At 38.3% G+C, this 22,558-nt stretch overlaps 2 protein-coding genes across 3 annotated transcripts; one reads left to right on the top strand and one right to left on the bottom strand.

Annotated features, from left to right (window-relative positions):
• Nucleotides 1-3,366: 3,366 nt before the first annotated feature.
• On the top strand, nucleotides 3,367-13,370 carry pdzk1 (PDZ domain containing 1). Of its 2 annotated transcripts, none has more exons than XM_004081974.4 (8): nucleotides 3,367-3,519; nucleotides 4,700-4,908; nucleotides 4,986-5,211; nucleotides 7,618-7,950; nucleotides 8,217-8,413; nucleotides 8,490-8,705; nucleotides 8,776-9,093; nucleotides 12,797-13,370. In XM_004081974.4, the coding sequence occupies exons 2-8, from the start codon at nucleotides 4,702-4,704 to the stop codon at nucleotides 12,848-12,850; spliced, it is 1,551 nt and encodes a 516-aa protein (XP_004082022.1). In that variant the 5' UTR covers nucleotides 3,367-3,519; nucleotides 4,700-4,701; the 3' UTR covers nucleotides 12,851-13,370. The 2 variants fall into 2 exon arrangements, with proteins under 2 accessions (XP_004082022.1, XP_011488232.1); XM_011489930.3 differs by having other exon boundaries at nucleotides 3,367-3,529.
• On the bottom strand, nucleotides 13,064-22,414 carry LOC101175278 (Golgi pH regulator). Its single transcript, XM_004081973.4, has 14 exons — nucleotides 22,147-22,414; nucleotides 21,106-21,165; nucleotides 20,881-20,984; nucleotides 20,703-20,809; nucleotides 20,512-20,613; nucleotides 18,543-18,663; nucleotides 18,324-18,404; nucleotides 18,128-18,237; nucleotides 17,952-18,040; nucleotides 16,351-16,443; nucleotides 16,144-16,239; nucleotides 15,402-15,491; nucleotides 14,013-14,078; nucleotides 13,064-13,932 (listed from the first exon to the last, which is right to left on the bottom strand). The coding sequence occupies exons 1-14, from the start codon at nucleotides 22,186-22,188 to the stop codon at nucleotides 13,726-13,728; spliced, it is 1,368 nt and encodes a 455-aa protein (XP_004082021.1). The 5' UTR covers nucleotides 22,189-22,414; the 3' UTR covers nucleotides 13,064-13,725.
• Nucleotides 22,415-22,558: the final 144 nt, after the last annotated feature.

Below are 22,558 nucleotides of genomic sequence, written 5' to 3'. Positions count from 1 at the left end.
TATAATGCTGAGAAAGGAATAATAGAATAAGTGTTCAAAAAAAGTTTTTTAGGTACCAAAAGGCCCCAAAAATTTAAATAACTTGTGTTTTAACCTTTTTCTCAGATTTTTATGCTCGTATAATGTAAGTTCTGTGCAATAATATCCTAACATGCATTTTTATCATACAGCTCAGGCATGTTTTTGTGTGTTTGTGAGGGTAATTGATGCAACCAAATGTTTCTCCTGCTGTTTGGAGCTCAACTTCTCCATCAAAAGTACCAGGAGATCCGTGGGGAAAACCGGATTCACGTTCCTTCCAGCTGCTGCCACAGATGATTCACGTCTCCAATGTAGGGAAAGGAATCTATGCATCTCCAGCCTGAACTACAGTATTTGGATTTATTCTTGTTGAGAATTTTTGTGCCATAAAAAAGTATCAGAGTGCCACGAAAGAAGCAGAAAAGTGAAGGCCGTTCACGCAGATTCAATGCATACGTTAAAAGGTTTTGTAAATGGAAACATTAGAGATCATGGATATGCTTACCATTTGTGACATAGATGTCATGTGCAAGTTCATTTGAGAGCAAAGAAATAGCCTGCATTTTCTAAATTAATAGTACTTTTTTTGTAATACATACTTTTTATGTTCCAATAAAAGAACCCATATTTCTGGAACAATTCTATGTGATGCTTATAGATTTTATCATCCTTCATTTATTTTCTAATGACACCAGATGAGTCTGTTGTGAGCAACTCATTACAAAAGTAACATACTACAGTCAGTTTTGCTGTAGAAAAGTACTGTAGGGTATTAATAATGCATTTTGAGTAAAGGTTAACTATTGTGTGTGTTACAATAGATTAACCATCCAAAAGGCAATTTTTCAAAGTTTGTATTTAATCACTTAAATTCAATTCAAGCTTTTTATTCATTTTGGCCAAACTTACTGAACCCAATTTCTTGTAAAGTTTCATAGACAGCAAATAAAACAACGATTAAGCCTCTAGCATCCATCAATAAACAAGCACTTATAGGATTCTTGATGGAGAATCACGACAACGTCATCATTGCAAAAATACTAATCAAACTTCAAATGTTAAGCTTTAAAAAACAAACAGCAAATTTACGGCTGTTGTTTTAGATAACGGCTCCTCCAGCGCTCAAAACCTTGGCCAGGTTGACATCCGAAGAAATGAGCAGAACAACAAGATCCAGTGCAGGATACCTTAAAGAAGGACTGTTCTTGTCCAGGCCAATCAGCATTTTCTTATTACTAACTACCAATGCACTTAAAATGATTCAAAACTTCCCTTTGGCACGAATATGAAGCAATTATTTTTAACAAACAGACATGTCAGCATTTTTAAATATGTAGTATTTTAAGAAGTAAAACAGTATTTACAAAACTATAAATGATCTCAAATAATGTATTATGAGAAGTAGTGTTTTTGTTTTGTCTTGTTATATTACGAAATGATTGTACCTTTTAGGTAATTGCCATGTGTTGTTTTATGCTAATTGTTAATTCTTGTATTTGTACGTCTTGAGGACTGCAGATGGAGAGCTATGGTCTGGTACCATGTCCCTTTTCTTTGACTGATGCTCCTGTACATGGTCCCTCTCAAATCTGATTAACCCTTGTACTATCCTAGGCACTTTAACATTGGGAGTAGGGTCATCTAGACCCACTACACAGTGCATTGAACCTTTTTTCTTCAATGATTTGTGATCTTCACTGGTGTCCATGGATTACATGAAATCTTTCCACCTTTATCCACCTTTGTCATGGTAGGAAAAACACGTCAATGTAAGGGTGGGGTCATCTTAGATAGCACAAGGGTTATCTAAACTAGACCCAGACACTTTCTTTCATATATGTGCTCTGTATAGGCGTCGACCATTCTGATTTTTTCCACCAAGCTAACATCTGTCTGTCCTGTTGTTACAGAACATCAGGTTTCAGTCCGGTCCAACAAAAGAACACAAATATAATTAATATAAATAAAAATTAGTCTAAATTACAAATGGGGTTAATTCAAATATACACCTTGTGTGTCAGAAGATTCATAACCCCATGTTGTAACAGTAAAATATGTCTAACACAAGAGGCCTTCATCCACTTTTGTTTCAATTTTCTTAAGTAGGAAGAATTTGTTTGAGCCTTTCTGAGGGAAAAAAGCCTCAGATTCTCCCTTTAGTCTCTTTTTTCCCCCTCATTCTTCAATGTAGATGTTTAAAGCTGAGGGTTTTTCCTGTGCTTTTATTGGACCAAAAATAAATGATCATTATTCATGATTAAATCATATTGCTCCTTACGTGACTATAAAATAATTGCTCTGCTATACATTTTTAGCTTCAGATTTAATGTTCCACATCTCAAGATTTTACAAAGAAACAAACTTAATGCACACAATACAATGCGGAGACAGTATAAAAATAAGTAATTACTTTTACATAACGAGCAATCTGTTACGTAACACAGTTTGGAAGTAACTTGCACAACACTGTTGTCGGAATGCAATAACCATATAAACAGGAGGCCCCACCCAAGCTTCACCTGGACGTCATGTTAATGTTGCTGAAAAAGTCCTGACTTTACAGAGTGAAGTCCTAAGTGCAGCCTTTGCTTCTAAGCTGCAGGTTGTTTCTGTGAAAGATCAAAATCTGGTTAAGTCTGCAAGTGAGGACCAACTCTTCCAAAAAATAAAAAGGGAGGATGTGGCTTTTTGTTGCTTTGTCCTTTGCAAAGTTGCTCAAAACACAACAATAAAATAAAATGGTGTTTTAAAGAAATTCCTCAAAAAATGAAGTTAGTCAGTTAAAGTTAAACAAAAACAAGGATTTATAATAGAGCTGCTGCAGGGCTGAGTCCATGTGGGGGGTGTCTAAGGGCAGGGATGCCAGTTTAGCTTAGTCAGTTTTTTTAGTTCATTTTAGTATTTTCCTATTGAACGCTTTGTATTCGTGATCCTTTTGAGTTCACGTTTTACTTTGAAGCCCATCGAGACGACTGTTGTTGTGATTTTGGGCTACACAAATAAAATTGAATTGAATTGAATTGAATGTGGTTTTTTTTGTTATTTTCTGACTAAAAACATAAGAACAAAAACAACTTTTATGGTTTATATTTAACCTACTAGTAATCTATAGATTAAGGGATTAAACTATGTTCCTAAAGCGCATTCAAAAAAACAGCTGGTAAAAAAGAATCTTTTATTATGGTTATAAACGGATGGCACGCACTTCATGTTTTCTGTGATGCATGAACTGTAATTGCTTAATTGCCGCCCACTTGGTGGACCTTTGACCACAGAGCAGGTGACTGCCTTTTCTGCAGGCGCAGATTGAACAGCACCATTGCCTCTCCAGACATTCACGACACAAGACACTGTTAAATAACTCAACCTTTAGGTCCACCTTTGGCCCGCCAAAGTCCCCGCTCAGAGATGAAGAGGAGGGTCGGGGACAGGCCGAGGGAACAATAACAGGTAATCGGTGACAGGTGGAATCTCTCTTCAGACTTGGACACTGAACAGGTGAGAGCTGGTGAGTGAGCACGCTTTTAAAAAATGCATTTTAAAGTAATTTGTATGGCGAATCTGGATCCGATTTTTTGTTTGATTATTTTTGTTTTGGTACATTTTATGTGTTGTACACTGACTCTATTCAGAAATGTCCTTAGATTAATTTAAAAAATGATAGATGATAAGTATTGTAAGCCACAACTTTCCTTTATATACTATATTATTTAAAAAAAATGCATTTATGTTCATCTTGACCCCAAAAGATTGAAAATTTTTTGTATAAATGAAAGGAAACATTTTTTGTGACGATGACTGTCTTTAGCATGCGTGAACTTCTTACTTTACCCGTCCAAACAGACATAGCAGCACACAAAGGGAATGACTCTGACAGTCCTTGTTATGCATGTCCATGTGAGTGCTGCATGCTCCGTAGACAGCTGTGCCTCCCATTAACTATTAACCGGCGCTCCAAAGCTTTCATGGAAGATTAACTCTTCATCTGGAATTATCAGCACTTCTGTGGCAGCTTTATGTCCAGGATTATTTGGTAATTTAGTTATGTTTACAAGACTAAACCAATGACACATGGGTGGGAGCAGATAAAAACTGATGATTTTAGCATCAGTAAGACAGATCAGGCTCCTCAGTGGTGTAGTGGTGCAGTGGTTGGCACTCTTGCCCCACAGTGAGAAGGCACTGGTTCAAATCCCAGCTGGGTCCTTTCTGTGTGGAGTTTGCACTTTTATTTTTTGGAGTTTGATGGGTTTTTTCTTCATCACACAGTCCAAAAACATGCTTCATAGGTTAATTGGTTACTCTGAAGCCTGGGTGTCCCTCGTCTTCACCCAACAGCAGCCAGGACAGGCTCCAGCAACCCCATGACCCCGAAAGGGATATAGCAGTTTAACCCTTGTGCCATCTTAGATGACGCCACCCTTGCATTGACATGTTCAGCGCACTGTCTAGTGGGTCTAGATGACCCAACTCCCACTCTTAAAGTGCCTAGGATAGCACAAGGGTTACGAAAACAGATGAATAATTAGCTGTACCAAACTTGTTATTATTGTTTTTCATAATGCTAGAGCATTCAATGAACTAAAAATGTCGATTCAAAGTTTGTTTTCATGTGCTTAGGTTTCACGATTTATGTTTTTCCTAAATTGATGAGTGATGTTTTTTGTTTTATTTTCAGACATGGCCGCGTACAAGCCAAGGGTGATTTCTCTGACTAAAAAGCCGAGACAGACCTTCGGCTTCTTTTTGAGGATGGAGCTTGGCGAGGAGGGTCACCTGATCCGCTCTCTGGAAATGGGAGGCCCAGCCGAACTGGCGGGCATCAAAGACGGAGACCGCATCATCCGAGTCAACGGAACATTTGTCGATGGGCTGTCCCACACGGAGGTGAGCTCCTCGTAACGTCTCCTTGATAATCCAGGATCAAACACGTCTTCCTTTGTCCCTTTTTTTTTTATTTTCAGGTTGTGGAGCTGGTGAAAAACAGCGGAACATCAGTCACATTCCACATTATGGACGAGTCAACTTATAAGGAAGCAAAGGCAAAAGGGGTCAACCTCTCTGAACAACACAGCACAGTGGGGTCAAAGGTCATTGCCAACGGAGTGGCCAAAGGGGATCCAAAACCTAAACTCTGCTACTTGGTGAAATCGGCTTCAGGATTCGAGTTTTCTCTTTTCACGAGTAACGGTGAGCTCAGAATCAGGAACTTCAGATAAATCCCCTTCGTATCCTCAGTGAGGGTAACAGAAGGGTGATTCTGTAGGAAACATCTTTAGCTTGAGTAAAGCATGATCTCCAATCATCTAGTATTAAATGGTCCATGTTATTGATCTTCATTATAACACAGTAATAGTCCACACATTTCATGACCACCAGCAGAAAACACAAAGAATTGACTTTGATGCAATTCTTTCTTCATCTAGTCCTTTTTTATTTTTTCACAGCAGGTAATGAAAGTTTGAAAAATATAAAAATGTAAATTGTTTTGATCTTATTTAATTATACTTAAAGTTTTTTTCTAGAAACAAATTTTTACTTTTAACCAAAGAAAATGTAAATAGAAAAATTTTACCTTAACTTGAAGAAAGAAATCTAATCTGTTAGAAAGAAATCCAGTTTTCTGAATTTAGGTGCATGGTGGTGATTAGATTAGATTAGATTAGATTAGATTAGATTAGAATAGAATAGAATAGAATAGAATAGAATAGAATAGAATAGAATAGAATAGAATAGAATAGAATAGAATAGAATAGACGTTGATCATTTTTATTTCAAAAATTAATTTGAATACATTTTCTTCACAGACTACGAAATGGCGAACAGACTTAATAACAGAACAGAGTAGTGAAAGAATTTGGACATTGCCATGATTAAAAATCCACTGGGAACACTTTGAAAATAACTCAAAAGATGATCTTTAAAACATTTGCCCCGGTTCCTACGCATAATTAATGCAATAAGAACAATACCAATAACCATCTGCAGACAAACTAAACTAAAGACGCCAAAAAAGGAAATATTTGTTGTATAAACTGGAAAAAAACAAATGACAAACATTTTTGTTTGTAGATACATAACTTTACGTTTATAAAAGGTAAATTACTGAAACAAGTAGAGGGGGTGTCAGTGCTGCATGTGGGTCATGTGTTTGATGAGTTTCATGAGCAGATGTTGTTGCTGCTTTCATGCCACACTGCTGTCATTTCTCCTCCATGTGATCACTCGAAATTACATCCAGTTGTGCTGGTGTCAGTGTTTGCTGGTAAAAGAGGTCTTCCACTGCTGGGAAGTGCCTTTCCTAAAGCTAATGTTTATGTCCGAAGTCCCTTCACTATTTAGTAAACTGTATAGTTGTGTTCGCCATTTTTTCGGGGTGTCCAAATCTACAATTCCATCATTTAGTGCTCTAGTAATTTCCCAGAAGTCTCTGCAAAAAACTAGTGCAGATCGATTCTTACTAGGTTGCCAAATATAGACCATAATGCATTGCGTTTGAAAGATTTTTCATTTCAAAACAAAAGAAGTTTTCATCATCAGAACACAGTGGATTCATTGTAAAATGTTCATATTTATTAGGTTTTTACTTCGGGAAGTCGTTACTCAGTACACATGGTTTTCGGATCGCTTTTCAAATCCAGGGCACAAGAAATCTCTGCATGACATCTTTTTTAGAAGTTAGGGCATGAGTGGGCAAACTTTTTCACCCCTGGGCCACAAAGTGTTCTACAGTATAATTTGACAGAAGGGCCGAAGCAGGAGCAGATGCATGGAGTGTTTTGGTGATCCACTTAATTATATATAGAAATAACATGGAAACTGAACAAAAACATGCTTTTGTCATGATTGACATTCAGTGTATATGTTTTTCTAAACAAAGCCTTTTGGAGTTATTTGTTCTAATTTTAGTGGTGATTGCACCAATGGGTCGATGCCCCTCAGGGGAAAACGCAAACTGAGAAAAATGCTGCGTTTAAGTCGTGTTGGAACGATCGGAAAATAACACACATGAATGTCAGAGAAACAACCAATTTTCCAACACCACATGAATGCAAAGTAATAGGTTTCTGGACCTGAACAAAGGTCAATGAAGTTGTTGTGCACCATGTAGAGCGACCCAATGGTGGTCCATGAGATCTACCACTCGGCGTGTTTTCCAGTTCTCTCTTGACTGCTTTCTGCTGATTAGCTGACTCAGGTGTCACCTTATTCTTATTGGCTGAACACCTGGGCCAGGGAGAAAGTGCAACGAGCTGCAAAGCAGACAGAATGGTAGATCTTGAGGAACAGGATTGGGCAGGCCTGGGATTATCCAAATAATTTATTCCAGATTAAATATTTGCCCCCGGGCCATAGTTTGTCCACCCCTGAGTTAGGGGGTAGAGAGGGAATCCACATATAGCCTTTCTAACTGTATTAATGATGAAAGTCAAACTGCTGCAAAACATTTTTAGGACCTGAAAAGGTCAAAGAGCATGCTGGAAGGTGGAAAGAGAAATGTACTGTGAAGTATCACTAGCATCCCAACAAGTCTTTTTCTGTCTAAATGGTGGCTAAAATGTTGCTTTTTGTTGTTGTTTTTACACTGATTTCTAGATGAGGAGGGTCTGTTCATTACAGAAGTGAGCCCAGGAGGCGTGGCACACAAGGCAGGCGTCAGAGCCAAAGACCGCCTGCTGGAGGTTAACGGAGAGAATGTGGAAGACTGCACACACGAACAGGTGGTGAATAAAATCAAACAAGCCGGGAACACCCTTATGTTTCTGCTGCTCGACGAGGACGCAGACAAGGTCTGCAGGAGCCAATATGCAAAAATGGGGTCGCGGTTGGCCACCGTCAAGTTTCTCCCTCACAAACCGCGTCTCGTCAACCTGACTAAAGGACCTGACGGATTTGGCTTCGTGCTCAGAGAGGAGCCCAAACAAGCAGGCAAGGCCACAATAATATAATGTTTTTTATAGCTTAATCCTTTAAGCCATATGAGCCGGCCTGTGCTTCCAAAGAACCGCAGAAATAATCATCCCCAATAAAAAAAAATTTAATAAATAAAGTCCTAAAATGATACCTAGACATCCAGAACATGCATTGTATATTCTGGTTTCATGGACTTTGGTTTACCTTTTGGATTTTAACTTAAAGTTTAAGGGGTAAAGAAGGAAGTTGTGGTTTGATATTTGTTCCTTGATTCCATACAGGACACTTCATAAAGGACATAGACAGAGACAGTCCAGCAGGAAGAGCAGGACTGAAAGAAATGGACCGACTGGTTGCAGTGGACGGCAAGGAGGTGGACAACTGCAGCCATGAGCAGGTGGTGGAAATGTTCAGGCAAGGTGGTGGTGAGTGCTGCCTCCTTGTGGTGGATCAAGAAACAGACCAAATGTATAAACTGGTGAGTTGTTCTCCATCTTCAACTGTGTTTGTCCTGTGAGAGAAACTGCTTTAGTAATATGCTTTGTGTGTCACAGGGGAAAGTTTCTCCTATGCTCTTCTGGGAGGAGATGAAGGATTCCAACTTACCCCCCAGTTACACAGAGGTTATGAACACAGCGACACCGGCCCAACCCGATGAAAAAGAGGAGGAAGACCTGAAGCCAAAGTTGTGTAGGATGGAGAAGAGTTCTGACGGCTATGGCTTTCACCTGAACGGCATTCAAGGCGTGTTTGGACAGTTCATCAAGGAGGTGAGATTAACAAGAAGGTTCCTCCATGACTAATAAAAAAAACCAGGTGATAAAACCTCCCTTGTTTTAGGTGGTGAAGGGAGGAGCGGCTGACAGAGCAGGTCTGGAGGACGACGACATGGTCGTGGAGGTAAATGGAGTGAATGTGGAGCAAAGTGGACACCAGGAGGTGGTGGAAATGATCCGCAGGAGTGGCAACTCACTGGAGATGCTGGTGGCCAGGAAGAGTGTTTATGACCAGCTCAAAGCCAAAGGAGTAAGCATCACACGCATGCTGCTTGGGGAAGAACCCAAGAGTCAAGAACCCAAGAGTCAAGAACACAGTCCAGAAACCAGCAAGAAAGAGATAGAAAGACCAGAGAGTCCAGCTGAACCTGCAAAACAGAGGGTGAGTCTATGTAACATCTAAAAAGAAGAGATCATGTTGATTTACTTATACTCCATGAGAAAAAATACTTTTAATCTGAAAGGATCGTAGCGTCAAGCAAATAAACTGGGTCAAGATTTTCTTTCCCTGGCGCTAAGAAACGTAAATGTTGAACCAAGAACCTGGTTTAGATGTTTTTTTAGCAGCAAAAGCTGAAGAAGCCATGTTATTTAGGACAAAATATTTGTCTTCACTAAATTGTATATTTTCATCAGGTTTGGGTGAAATTTAGATGCACATTTATTTGAAGCCTTCGATTCTAAAACTCACAGTTTCCACAGGGAAACATGAATCCAGTGGTACGACTTTGGTAACATTTGCTGAATAAACAAGACAATGAAAAACTGAATCACTGTAGCATTTCAGAGAATAATACAAATCCATTTGCTTTCAAATAACATCAATTATTTCTCTTTTCGCAAACCTTTAGGTCCAAATAGGTCAAACTTAAGTCCTGAGGGGTCCCTCTCAGTTTTAATATCTTCATTAAATTGTATAAAATATGTAGCGGTATAATTTTTTCTTTGCTCTTTTGTATCAGATAAATTGGAAGACTGAAAATAATCCATATTTGATGAAAAAAAGAACCCTAAAATAGAAATGGGCCAATTGTATTACAAACAAGGGAATCTATTCATAAATAACAAAAAAGGATTGACAAATTAATGTAAATTTACCTTTTATTATTTATTCTAAATTAGTTTTTTTTACAAAACATCATCATACTTAACAGTCTATATGAAAACTTGAGCTGTTTGGTGTGAAAAAATGCTACATGTCAATTGAATGAACATGTAGACTCTATAGAGTAAGGGAAAATTGTGTTTTTCATTTACCAATTCTAGCAACTTGTCCCAATTAAAAAGCTGAAAGAAGTCTGTGCTGTTCATCATAGAAACACTTTAACTGTAGGAGGCAGAATGAAAAAAGAAATCCATGAAATGACATTGTCTGATTTTTAAATTACTTGTATTTTTTAATGGTGTGGTAAATAAAGATTTAACTCTAACAAACAAGCAGGAATTCTGTCCCTCGCAGACCTGATCTGCTTCTTTAAGAAGCTCTTCTGTCCTCCACTGGTTACCTGTATTACTGTCACCTGTTTGAACTGGTTATCTGTACAAAAGACACCTGTCTCTCCAACCAAAAAGCTGTCAGAGGTCACCAGAGACAAGACTGTAGACCTGAACAAAACTGCAATGAACCAATCAACTTGATGAGAAAAGATCAACTGCTGAAACAATTTTAAAAAACAATTGAAGAAATACAGGACCACTGACAATCTCCCTCAAACTGTGACTCTAAGCAAGATCTCACCTGGTGGAGACTAAATGATCTTGAGAACGGTGAGGAAACATCCCAGAACTACACCGGGGAGCTGGTCAATAATCGGAAGAGAACTAGGACCACAGTAATAAAGGTTACCATAGTAACGGACAACATAGCCATTGATTCGAATCTTGCAGAGCCCCAATAGGTACTCATGTTTAAGTCAGCACATGTCCAGGAACATCTAAAGTTCTCCAGAGACCGTCTAGAGCAGGGGTGCCCAAATCCAGGCCTTGAGGGCCAGTGTCCTACATGTTTTCCAACCATCCTGCCATTGAAGCTCCTTATTGGATAAACATACTCTGCAATAGATATTGCAGGGTTTGTTTAGAGAATGTCCTGTGGTCAGATGAAACCAAAATGGTCCACGAGTTACACCCCAAGAAGAATGTGAAGCACTGTGAAGCATGGAGGTGGAAACATCAAGCTTTGGGGCTGCTTTTCTGCAAAGTGAACAGGATACCTGATCTGTTGAAGGAAAAGAAAAATGAGTTTGAGCAAAAACCTCCTTCCATCAAGTTTTTGACGATGAAACATGGTTGGATCTTCCAGGAGGACAATGATCCCAAACACAACAAAGGCATGACTACCGGTACATGAAAAGGCTTTAGAGGTTCTGGAACGGCAGTCACTTGACCTTAACCCAAAAGAAAATCTGCGGATGGAGTTGAAAGTCCATGTTTTCCAGTAACAGCATCAAGACATCACGGCTCTTGAGAAGATCTGCATGGAAGAATGGACCAAAATAACAGCAACATGTCGAAGACCCACAGGAAACCTTTGATAATGTAATGTAATGGACAACCAGGATTACATCACAGAGTGCTGAGGGGAACTTTTGTTATCAAACAAATACTTGTTATCTGCTCCATTACGCACTGATGAAGACGGAAGCACAGGCTACTGGTTTTAAGGCACAGAGTAACACTCCTAATGTGCGGCTTAAAGTACACAACAGTACAGTCAATAGCTCTGAATAAAAAAATGTAAAAAAATCTTCTATGTTGAGCAATTTTCAAATGATCTATAATAAAAGCTTCAGGTTCTCGGTATTTGGGGATGTATCTGGTCCCTACCCACCGCAAATACGTGGGAAACATTTGTGGAACGGATGACTGACAATGTCGTTGTTGCTTTTTGGCCCATTGTAGCTCTTTAAATTTAGTGTTTTATTTAAAAGCTAACCGTCAACTTTTGGCCACCAGTATTGTTTTGGTGTTCTCGAGAACTTGTGAGATTTCTTTAAGGTGTTTGCCTCCTGTATGAACTTTCTTGGAAATCCACGTCCGATAGGTATAACAGCATTGGAATTTAGAACTGCACATCCTTAACCCTTGTGCTATCCTAGGCACTTTAACATTGGGAGTTGGGGTCATCTAGACCCACTAGACAGTGCGCTGAACCTTTTTCTTCAATGATTTGTGATCTTCACTGGTGTCCATGGATTACATGAAATCTTTCCACCTTTATCCACCTTTGTCTTGGTAGGGAGAACACATCAATGTAAGGGTGGGGTTATCTGGACCCCACAATACAGCAAAAGGGTTAGAGATCCACCCACATGACCTGATAACATCCTAGAAAATAATAATTCCAGTCCTATTACAGCACCTGAAACATAGATGAAGTGAGAAGCAGGATCTTGATTAGATTTTGAAACAAAGATCAGAATAATCTACAATTTGTCCATTTTCTTCATCTGAACTCAGGCTTAGGATCTGCTAAACTAAGACATTTTTATCAGTTTTTAACCCTTGTGCTATCCTAGGCACTTTAACATTGGGAGTTGGGTCATCTAGACCCACTAGACAGTGCTCTGAACCTTTTTTCATCAATGATTTGTGATCTTCACTGGTGTCCATGGATTACATGAAATCTTTCCACCTTTATCCGCCTTTGTCATGGTAGGGAGAACACGTCAATGTAAGGGTGGGGTCATCTAAGATAACACAAGGGTTAAAAACCTAAAAAGAAAAAAAAACTTCAAACCGTTTAAAACCTGACATGAACTGAAAAACAACTGAGACCAAGAATCTGTCATTAGATATTTTCTGGTATGTCCAAAGACAAACATGGGAAGAAACCATTTTTCATCGCAAGAATTGTAAGATCGTATTCCCTGAATTTTAATCACATCACAAAGGAAATATGAAAATCCCATTCTTCTGTTTCACATAGAATAACAGGGTAAACATATACACCATTATTGGCTGACTTCCTGTCTTTTTGCTCCACGCTGTTCTTAAAATGACCAAATGTTCAAAATATTCTAGCATTACTGTCCATGTTGAGAATTTGGCTTTAAATAAGTGTTTTTTCTTTTTGCCTCTTCCAGACTCCATCTGTTTCATCATCTTCATCTGCAGAAAGCATTGATGAGAGACTCTGAGAACCCCCCACCCACCCGATGAGGCCATGTTTAAGAACAGGCTCACACTTCCAGCTAAAGTCATTACTATGGACTTCCAAACATAGACAATTAAAAAAAATTATAACATTCCTAAGACGATCGACAGCAGGACTTCTCTTCCCTACGCGGTAGACCTAAACATTCAGTAAGATCACATTATTAAGAAGATGGGATGAAAGATACTCAAAGAAACTGTCGCATGACGAGTCTTTAATGAAGGTTTATAGTCAGAAAACACAAAGGTCAATTTTTTTTTTGTGCGTTTTTAGTCACCATACCTAAGCAGTTGAGATCTGCACTCAGGCCCCACCCACCTATGACCTCATCTCACTTCATTTCATTTCATGTTAGAAGAAGAAAAAAAAAAGCTATTTAAACAGCTAAATGTTATCCATGCAATCAACAGTTCTTCATGTTTGCCTGCAAAAAGCCTCAAGACTTCAGCTGCTCCTGTCTTTACTAGAAGCAACCCAAATAAACAGAACTGACTAACTTTGAAGTACACGTTGTTTTATTTGTTTCTAACCAGACGTCTGCCGGACAGTACAGACAGTCATGAACATGGTATCCATTGTTATTTCCTGTTTTAATGAAAAACAGGATAAAAAAAATGTTTTTGCTCCAGTGTAGACAAAACAGAAACGTGTTTTTATGAAAATTAAGAAAAAAACTGAATAATTTGAAGAAAAGAAGAAACATGTCCATGTTATTATGGTGTGTAAAACTAAAATCTTCATCATTTAATCAAATGTCTCATGAACTAGAGTCTGCCATTCCTGATTCAGGAATGCATTTGTAAATAAAGCGATTTCTGTAGATTCCAGACAGAGTTCTTTTAGATGAAGAGGAGAACGTCAGAGGGCCATGTGCTTCTCTGGAGCCTGCTTGTGGGCGAGATAAAGGAAGAGGATGCTGGACAAGGCGCTGACCAGGAAGATGACGTCAAACCAGCGGTGGTAGAAGTTGAACTGCAGTTCTCCCAGGACCTCGGTCACAATGGAGCGATACTCCAGCGGCATGCTCATGCGCATCAGCAGCACAGATGATACAAAGTACATTCCCTGTTACATTAACACGAGAACGATTTCAGATCCAACAGAAAAGATGAAGAGTTACTCCTTAAATGTGAGGAAACACTCACCATTATCTGAGCCAGGACGAGCACGATGACGTTGGAGGACTTGCTGCTTGATATTGCATAAAAGAACTGACAAATAACAAGTTTAAACAGGTTAAGTTGGATCCAAATTCCCTCACTACTCACTGCTTAGTGCACTATATCAGGCAGGAGTCTGCGGCCTTTAACTAAAAAAAACATTTATAAAATGTAGCTTTTAAATATATACAATGGTTAAGATGTGACAGTGCTATATTTCTATTTATTAACAGCAGCACATACAAGTTTCTTTCAAAATAAAACACATCCTGTGTCAACCAAGATCCTGCTGCTGTAGATTTATTTGCAAACATGTTTAATTTATGGACCCTTTTGACAGTAAATCCAACTCTTTACCATAAGTTGGTTGGTTATCAAACATGTGTGCATTTAGGAGGAATGGGAAAGTTGACAGTGATGTCTTTAAAGTCTGTTTAAAAAAATAGAAAGTTAATTTTTACTCATGTAAATCTAAAAATATATGACAAAACTTTACTAATATTAATATTTCAGATTGTCAGCATTATTCCTCAAAGCCAACAGGGATCGAAAAGCATCAGGTTGCAGACCTCTGATATATGGCATTCATCATTTTTTCGGTGTGTCCAAATCTACAATTCCAAAATCCAGTGCACCACAAAATTTCCTAGAAGTCTGTGAAAAATTATTCTCCATTGTTACTCATTAGATTAGCAAATATAAACCACAAATCACTGGGTTTGAATTATTTTTTAATTTGAAAAACACCCCTACTATAGTTTATTTTCATAAATGAAGTTTTCATCACCAGAACCCAAAGGATTTCTAAATAGTCTTCATAAAATATTCATATTTATTAGGTTTTTACTTTGGCAAATGCTTGATGTGATATTTGATGTTTGAAAAAAAGTTATAAAAGAAGTGACCATGTGTCCAAAGTGCGTTCAAATCCTGAACACTAGATAGACTCGCTCTATATAGTCTTTTATAGGGCCGCCATGCAGCCTTTGAGCAAATTTACAACAGAAGTCAAATCTGACAGTCAATGCAGATTATTGATGTCTGTGTCTCACTTTGGATCAATGTTGTACAGGAGAACCAAGCAGAAATGGAAAATGGTCCACAGTACGAGTTGTAAACATGATGGCAGGTTTCCATGGAAACTGTGTTTTCAGAGTCTAAGAGTACGTTTCTAAAACACGTTTCGTGTCTAAAACGTTCACGGTCAAACAGTCCCCCATGGCTGTGATGACACACTGAGTGAGCAGCACTTTTCGTGGGACGACCCTGAACTCCACAGCTCAGCAGCGATCAGCTGAACGTTTACTGCTTTCCCACGAATGATTCAGAAAGCTTTTGCTAGCGACACCAACAAAAATGCTGTGAGAGCCTTACCTTAGTCAGAGTGATGAGCAGGCCTCGAATGGACGTTACGATTATTATTCCAACCAAGATGAAAGAGATGTGTTGAGACCAAAACTTAACCTGGGAAAAAAAAACAATTAAGTTAAAACATTTAACAATAAGCCACAGAAAGAAAAAAAAAAAAAAAAAAAAAAAAAAGAAAAAAAAAAACAATAAGCCACAGGAAGCGGGGATTTTACTGTCTGTAAACTCAGAGAGTGGCAGCTTTTAATGTTCACCTTAAACAAGAGGTTACAAATGTTAGCATCATAAGTAATTATGATGTGACATGCACCCATACGAGGGGTTGACCCGTACTGGTGCTGCTTGCTGTTTGGGTTGTTTGGGGGCCGTGGAGGGTCGTAGGCAAAAGTAGCACCACAAAAATTCTGTTTTGATGTCTTCTGATTGTATTTTTTTTAATTGGTACAAGGGGGAGGGGGGTGGCATATGTTAAGAAAATTAAGCTTAAAATGGCATTTCTGAGTCTACCTTTATTCAAATCGCTGTGAATCGGGAGCAGACGAAAAAATGCTGTTAAAAAACATGGAAGACAGGATATCAATGTGCATCAACATTTTCACTGTGTGGGTTTTCCACCATCTTAAAATTTGGTGAGCCCTGCATGACCCAGAAAAGTTTGCCCATTTTTCTGTCCTCATACAGCCCAGATCCACCCTTAAGGGCAGTTGTCACCCAAGGCTTCAAATGTGTGTGGGGGTTATTGTCTTACATCAAACTGGATGCCCAAATAGTTCACAGTGATTTCAATGCCTCTGGTTACTGGATCGGTCTTTCCAACCCGGTCAAACACGATATTTATCGTAGCCTAAAACAAAAACAAAAAAAAATTACTTTTTTTTAGCAAACATGTCGCACAACAAACACACATCATTAACAAACAACATGAGCTTCATAAAAGTTGTGTGAACGATCGTACCATGAAGATTTTCCAAACACAGTAAATAGAAAAGAAGTAGCCAAGGAAGTTGAAGTATTTCCCCTGGAATGTCTTTGAGTATTCGATTCGCTCCTGAAAATCAAGAAAAGTATTAATAAAGAGTTTATGAGATACTAGATTTGGGAAGGAAAGACAGTTTGTATGAATAATAAACATGTTTCCCTTTCACTGTAGCTGAATCGGCTCTAGAGGCCGAACAGTCTTAAAGTCCCTCTATGACGTCAAAAAAACAACCAAAAAAAAACAACAGTGGTGTTTTAAACATGTATGGAACATATTTCATTCACATGATCCCCCCTCTCTGATGATGACAGCTGTGTCTTGCATGAGTGCAGAGTTTGACACAAGGGGGGGGGGGGGCTCAAACGACACAGACTGACAGTCTCTATTCTCAAAACGTCACCTTTAGCCATGAAAAAACGGTGAAAAGTGACATATTTCTGGTTCCAAATCGACACTTTTTGAACAATGTGTGGAATAAAAAAACCAAATGTGTGTATCAGACCATGCTGTTTAACAAGACTACAAAAAGAACTTTGATAAGAACATGAAAAATGCTATGAATTACATTATAATTTAGGCTAATTTGAAACTGCAAGCAGCAGAAGGGATTTGATGCCAGACATGCAGATTGTTGAATTAACTTGCACAGCAAAGAAAATAAAATACCATAAAGAAAGAGACTATACACAAGTAATTTTCCAAACACGTGCAGCCAGTGCTGAACTTTTTTCTTGGCCACACCGACGCAGAGGAGGGGGGGTTAAGATTAGGATTATGAGTAACGGTTGGGATTAATGCATCAAATGGTTCCTGAGCGCAGCTGTTTCTGCAGCTCACTGCTCCTCCAGTGGATGGATCAAATGCGGGGAACATATTTCACCTAGGAGCTGGACAGCTAACTGGACTTTACCTGTAATTTTAAATACATTCGGCCAACAAACAAAATGCGGCCTGGGACGCATTTAAAATGTGTGATGTACCCTCTTCTCTTCTTCCGCACTTGAGCTGATGTGCACGCTGGGCGGGGCAGATCAGGGAGCTTGTGCGTGCGCTCCTGGGCCGTTGTGACATCACAATGGCTCATTTATTCAAAAAGAGCGTCTTTGTGACAGTTTGACAACAATGTAAAAAGGAAAAATACTCAGAAAATGAAATTACATTTGTTCTCTTTCATAAGAAAAACCCAGCATGTATGCCAAAAACTGAAAAAACATGATTTTCATCGGAGAAGGACTTTAAGTGGAGAGAAACCTTTTTGAATCTGGAACCATTGAAATAAATGCTATTTATCCAAAATAAATAATCATGTACCATGACTTGAAAGATAAATAAAAATTATGAAAGTTCCTGTAAATTAAACTATGAGTGGTGGTTGGAAGTTCAAATATAGCTGTTTAGAATTACGCCAAAAAAGCTAACTTTTATACCTTAATATGATTTTTTTTATTTTACAAATAGAATTTTAAAAAGCTAGACAGACTGGAATGCTGAGGATAAGATCCGATTTTAATGTTTTGAGTTTGATAGAGATATTTCCCACAATGCCTTTGTGCCTAGCGTGTGCTTGCATCTTCTACCTTGGTAGATTGAAGGTCTACTGTTTCGAGGAAGAGTTGTCGGCTCAACTCCTCCAGAGCATCGACCTCCTGCTGGATCAAAGAGAGATCTAGGGGGGCGGAGTCAAGATAAATCCTCAGGTAGCTTCAAAATGTTTGGAAATGTTTTTAAAAAAAATCAAAACTGCAAAGGATACTTTCACTGCCCGATTGTGTAGAGGTGACACTCTTGATCATCCCCCAGAATCCCGTCTGCTTGTTCTGGTCTTCCCCTCTCTGGTACATCTGCCTCCTCGTCATGGCGATTCTTCACAAACCGCACAATTATAAAAGTAGCGATAAGAAAAAAAAATAAACCTTCACCGACTGAAAAGACAAAGTATTGCTTCCCACCGTTTCTTTTTGCTGACAATCATGTCCATTGTTTGGAGCAGCCGCCTCTCCAGAGCGAGGATGTCACCGTCTGTTACATTTCTGCAAAACAAAAGCAAGCAGCTCAGCCATCATAGTGTCCCCAGAAACTCTAACTGAATAATAAACAGAACCCCATTGGTGCTCAGGCTCCTGATGACAACAGAGGAGAGAAAAGCAAAAAGAACCAGCTGGCCTTACCTGAGGAAGTAGGACATGTACGTGTATGGACAGTTGACGGCACCAAACCCCGACAGCAGCGCCATCAGAGTGACTCCTATGACTCCCACACGACTGATCAGCTGCTCGATGGACAGAATCCCTGAGAAAGTAAAAGACGTTTGACTTCCACATGAAAAGGTTCCTATGCCCAAAGGCAAACACACATTTTTCTGATACGACAAACTACTTTTACTACTACTATTACTTTTCAACAGCATAAATGTGTGTTTTCTTCAGGGCTTTTTAAAGTTGATTTGACCTTTGTTTGTTTGTTTGTTTGTTAAAATAAACATCAAAATTTGACCCTGTGGGTTCTCCAGGGATAAGAAAATTTCAGAATTATGAGATAAACAATAAGACTTAATGCCTTAGTCATATGCACCGTACAGGCGTTGACCCCCATGGGTACTGCTTTTTTGTTTGGTTGTCAGGGCCCATGGAGGGTCATAGAGAAGAGTAGCCACGTCTCAAGGGGATTGAAGGTGTTTCTTGCATTTCACCTTAAGGACCATTATGAAAATGGAACGTACCATTGCCATGCGTGTGGTAAGTGCATCATAAGGTATTTATAAGGACTTTTTTAGAATTTTTGTTCATTTTCCTGGCGTACGTGAAAATTGTATTTTGCACACTGTGGAGTTTTGTGTTTGGTATTTTGTATCTGCAATATTTGTTCATAAAAAAAAATAAAAAAAAGGCATTAATAAGGACAATTTAAGTTCCCCACACTAGTGACGTACGGGTGATGATGTCGTACGGTGCACTTACACCACACCCCAAGGTGCGCATGCTAGCTCTGCACTGACTGTGTGCAAATGCTACATGAGATGTGCAAGTGATTAATAAATGCCCCTAGGACCCCTGTGGGATGCCCACATAAACTACATTGTCTAATGAATACGCACCTATCACATGAGAGATAAGAGAGGGTTAAAAAAGATGACCCCTTTATTCGTCCCACACAAACATTTCAAATTCTGAGCAGCACTAACGGGAGCCTTGGACAAAGCGCAGGATTTTGGGGGGTGAAAAAATGAAAAATCAATACAACACATCTGCGCCTACTTCAGCCTTACTTGCGCTTTGTGTTGTTTGAATATTTCCTACAACCTGTCCCTCGCAGCATGCTCATAGGAAAAAATATGCATTCAAATATTTTCTCTCTACGGGCTCACAAAGCCTTCTGCAACCTTGACATTTTGTGCAAGTTTGCCCGTTTTTCACGCCCAAACAGCCCAAATCCACCCATAAGGGCGGCTGTGACCAAGGTTTTATTTAATTATAGTTTATATTTAAAACTAACATCTCCTCTCCTGACTCCTGTCAACATTTAAAGTTATTATTTTTACATTTACTGTTGGGCAGAGGCTAGTTCATATGTTGCAATCGTCCTTGTCAATAAAGTTAGTTTAAGTTCATTAATGCAAAGATTTAGTTGGAGCCCACAGAAAATGTTGCAGTAGAAAAATTAAATGGATTCTATGAGCCTTTATTGTTTGTGACTATAAGAATAATTGATTTAGTGCAGATTTTTCTAAAGCAGAACGAAGCAAAAGGTCACTTCGGAAACCTTTAAAAAAAAAGTCTGCTGTGCTTTTTTCATATTTTTCTTTGCTTTTCTGCTGCTTCCTTCAGGGGTCAAAATAACAGTGAGTCACACACCTCTTTCTAACTCTCCTCCTGCATCCACCTCAACTATTGACTATTTACAAAAATGATCATTTACAGCTAACCGGAGATACTCAAATTTCATTAAACGTAAGGATTTAGCAAAACCAGAAATACTTATTTTCTTTTTTTCATAAAAAAGAGCATCATTTATTTTTTAAATGATGCTCTAATCACCTATATTTGAGGTCTGAATGATTTGTTATTAATTGTGAAACATTCGACTTAAATTTGGACTAAATTTAAGAAGCTTAAAAAATAAAAATGAATAAACTCTTACCATGTTTAGGACTCAAGATGGGGAACGGGTCTCCCAACTTCCAGAAGAAATACATGAAAGTGAACCACACCATACACGCAAATAGAAGTCTTTGCCTCTGCACTAGATGGACAAACAGTAAAGCACTTATTATGGGATGTGGTCATCAACATCATTCCATTACTTTAGTTTCAAAAACAGGATGTACTCACGCAGGCGTATGTTACTGACAACAAAGTAACCGATGTAGAAAGGCACCACGAAGATTAAAACCAGCAGAATCACATACAGATTCAGCTTCCAGTGGAAATACCTTGAACTGTTAGAGAACAATTATAATTTATACATTGCTTTTCATGCACATTGGAATTGAATAGTTACAGAACACACCTGCTACTTAAGGCACCCAGGATCTCAAAGATAATGAGCTCAAACATGGTGCATGAAAATGCAAATGTGACAGAGAAAACCACCTGGACTACATACTGCCGCACCTGAAGCAAAAACAGAGAGTCAGTACGGGATTCACCCAATGATCAACACAACGTATGATAAAAAATTACAATGCAAAATGAATGATGAGTGCATTTAATGCAAAATCTACAAAAAGCTTACCTCATAGTCTTTGAATAGCTGCCGCATAAAAAACAACCAACCGAACCCAAAGAATAGAACCTGTTTTATTCAAAAAGAAATATTTCAGAAAAAAAAAAAAATCCATATTAAATTAGATCATTCATTTCTAATACCACAGAAAAACAAATTCATTAAGCGATGCAAAAACATATTTAATGTCGTTTTCTGCTAAGAGGTTTTACATTTATTAAGGAAAATTTTAAAACTGAATCTCAAACTTTAACTATAATTTGCATGGTCAAAGAGCAGTGAATCAGGCTGTTTCTCCATTAATATTCACTACATTTGGCGGTTTTGTATTACTTCCTGTTGCTCAGAGAACAAACTTTAAACAGTTTTGCTAGTGTGCAGGTCTCTGCATGGCTCAGCACCAAAGTACACCTTAAAATTATAGATCTAATATCAACCACTTATAAGAACTCTATAAGACTCTACTCCACTCTATAAGAAGCTAATGGACCTTCTCAGGCAGTCTTCTGGTGCTTAAAGTCAAAACAAAACAGGGTTTTATATAACTAAAAAACTGGAAGTCCAGGCTTAGAACTGTTCCTTAAGCTGAATGTAAGAAAGCCTGTTAACTGCATGTATTTCTTTTCATTTTGATTTGAGTTTACAATTTTTACTATTAGCTTAAAGTTTGCCTGACAGAAAGAAATAAGTTTATGATCTGCTTGCTTCAGTGACTAATTATTGATTCCCTATTGGAATTTGAATCATTGGATTCCAAGATCTTCTGCTTTTTTTAAGTTACAAAAACAAACTCAAAAGCATCAGGAATATTAAAAATAAAACTCTTTACGGGACCTTCTGTGTACTTCATTTCCAAAGAATGAGAACTAAAAATATTGTTAGATAAAAGGTCTGTAATAAAGCATGCTAACAACACAAAAGTATTGCTAAGTACTACAACAATGTGATCTGGGAACGCAGTTTTTTACGTACTGCTAAGTACTAATTTATTTACGTCCTAACTTCTTAAATAAAAACGGGTCTAATTAAGTGAATGCTAACAAAAATTACCTGAGAGGTAAACATGATGACAGAGTCCACCAGAAACGACATGATGAATAAACGCCGAACGTTTATAAACCGCGAATAGAAAGAACGAAGATCATTTCAGTGCATTCTGACCAAAAGAAGTAAACAATTTGCTACAAATATTGTGAAATTTTCATTTAAAATTAGTTTAATGCAGTTTAGCATTTCGCTACAACCGCGGCAACTAAATGCGTCACCAACGAGTATTTCCGGCGCATGAATCTGACGTCATCGCAATATCGAATCAAAATAGATGAACAGAATAGAATTTATTCCAGACTCATGATCCAATCGGTAAAAAGGAGTACACAGACCCCACTTTATTAAAAATTACAGTCAGAATACACAATTTGAGGTACAGTATATAGGTAATTAAAAGTAAATAAAATAAAAA

This window comes from Oryzias latipes, chromosome 21 (genome assembly GCF_002234675.1).
Source record: "Oryzias latipes chromosome 21, ASM223467v1".
NCBI classification, from domain to species: Eukaryota; Metazoa; Chordata; class Actinopteri; order Beloniformes; family Adrianichthyidae; genus Oryzias; species Oryzias latipes.
This window is presented reverse-complemented; position numbering and strand designations above follow the sequence as displayed.

What these genes read in the sequence shown, in the direction of transcription:
- pdzk1 (XM_004081974.4), top strand. Translation starts at nt 4,702, where the DNA reads ATGGCCGCGTACAAGCCAAGGGTGATTTCTCTGACTAAAAAGCCGAGA. An exon ending in ATGGGCTGTCCCACACGGAG is followed by an intron (nt 4,909 to 4,985) that starts GTGAGCTCCTCG and finishes TTTTATTTTCAG; the next exon opens with GTTGTGGAGCTGGTGAAAAA. An exon ending in TTGGACAGTTCATCAAGGAG is followed by an intron (nt 8,706 to 8,775) that starts GTGAGATTAACA and finishes CCCTTGTTTTAG; the next exon opens with GTGGTGAAGGGAGGAGCGGC.
- LOC101175278 (XM_004081973.4), bottom strand. Translation starts at nt 22,188, where the DNA reads ATGTCGTTTCTGGTGGACTCTGTCATCATGTTTACCTCTCAG. An exon ending in TCATCATGTTTACCTCTCAG is followed by an intron (nt 21,166 to 22,146) that starts GTAATTTTTGTT and finishes TGAATAAAACAG; the next exon opens with GTTCTATTCTTTGGGTTCGG. An exon ending in ATTTGGGCATCCAGTTTGAT is followed by an intron (nt 15,492 to 16,143) that starts GTAAGACAATAA and finishes TTTTTTTCCCAG; the next exon opens with GTTAAGTTTTGGTCTCAACA.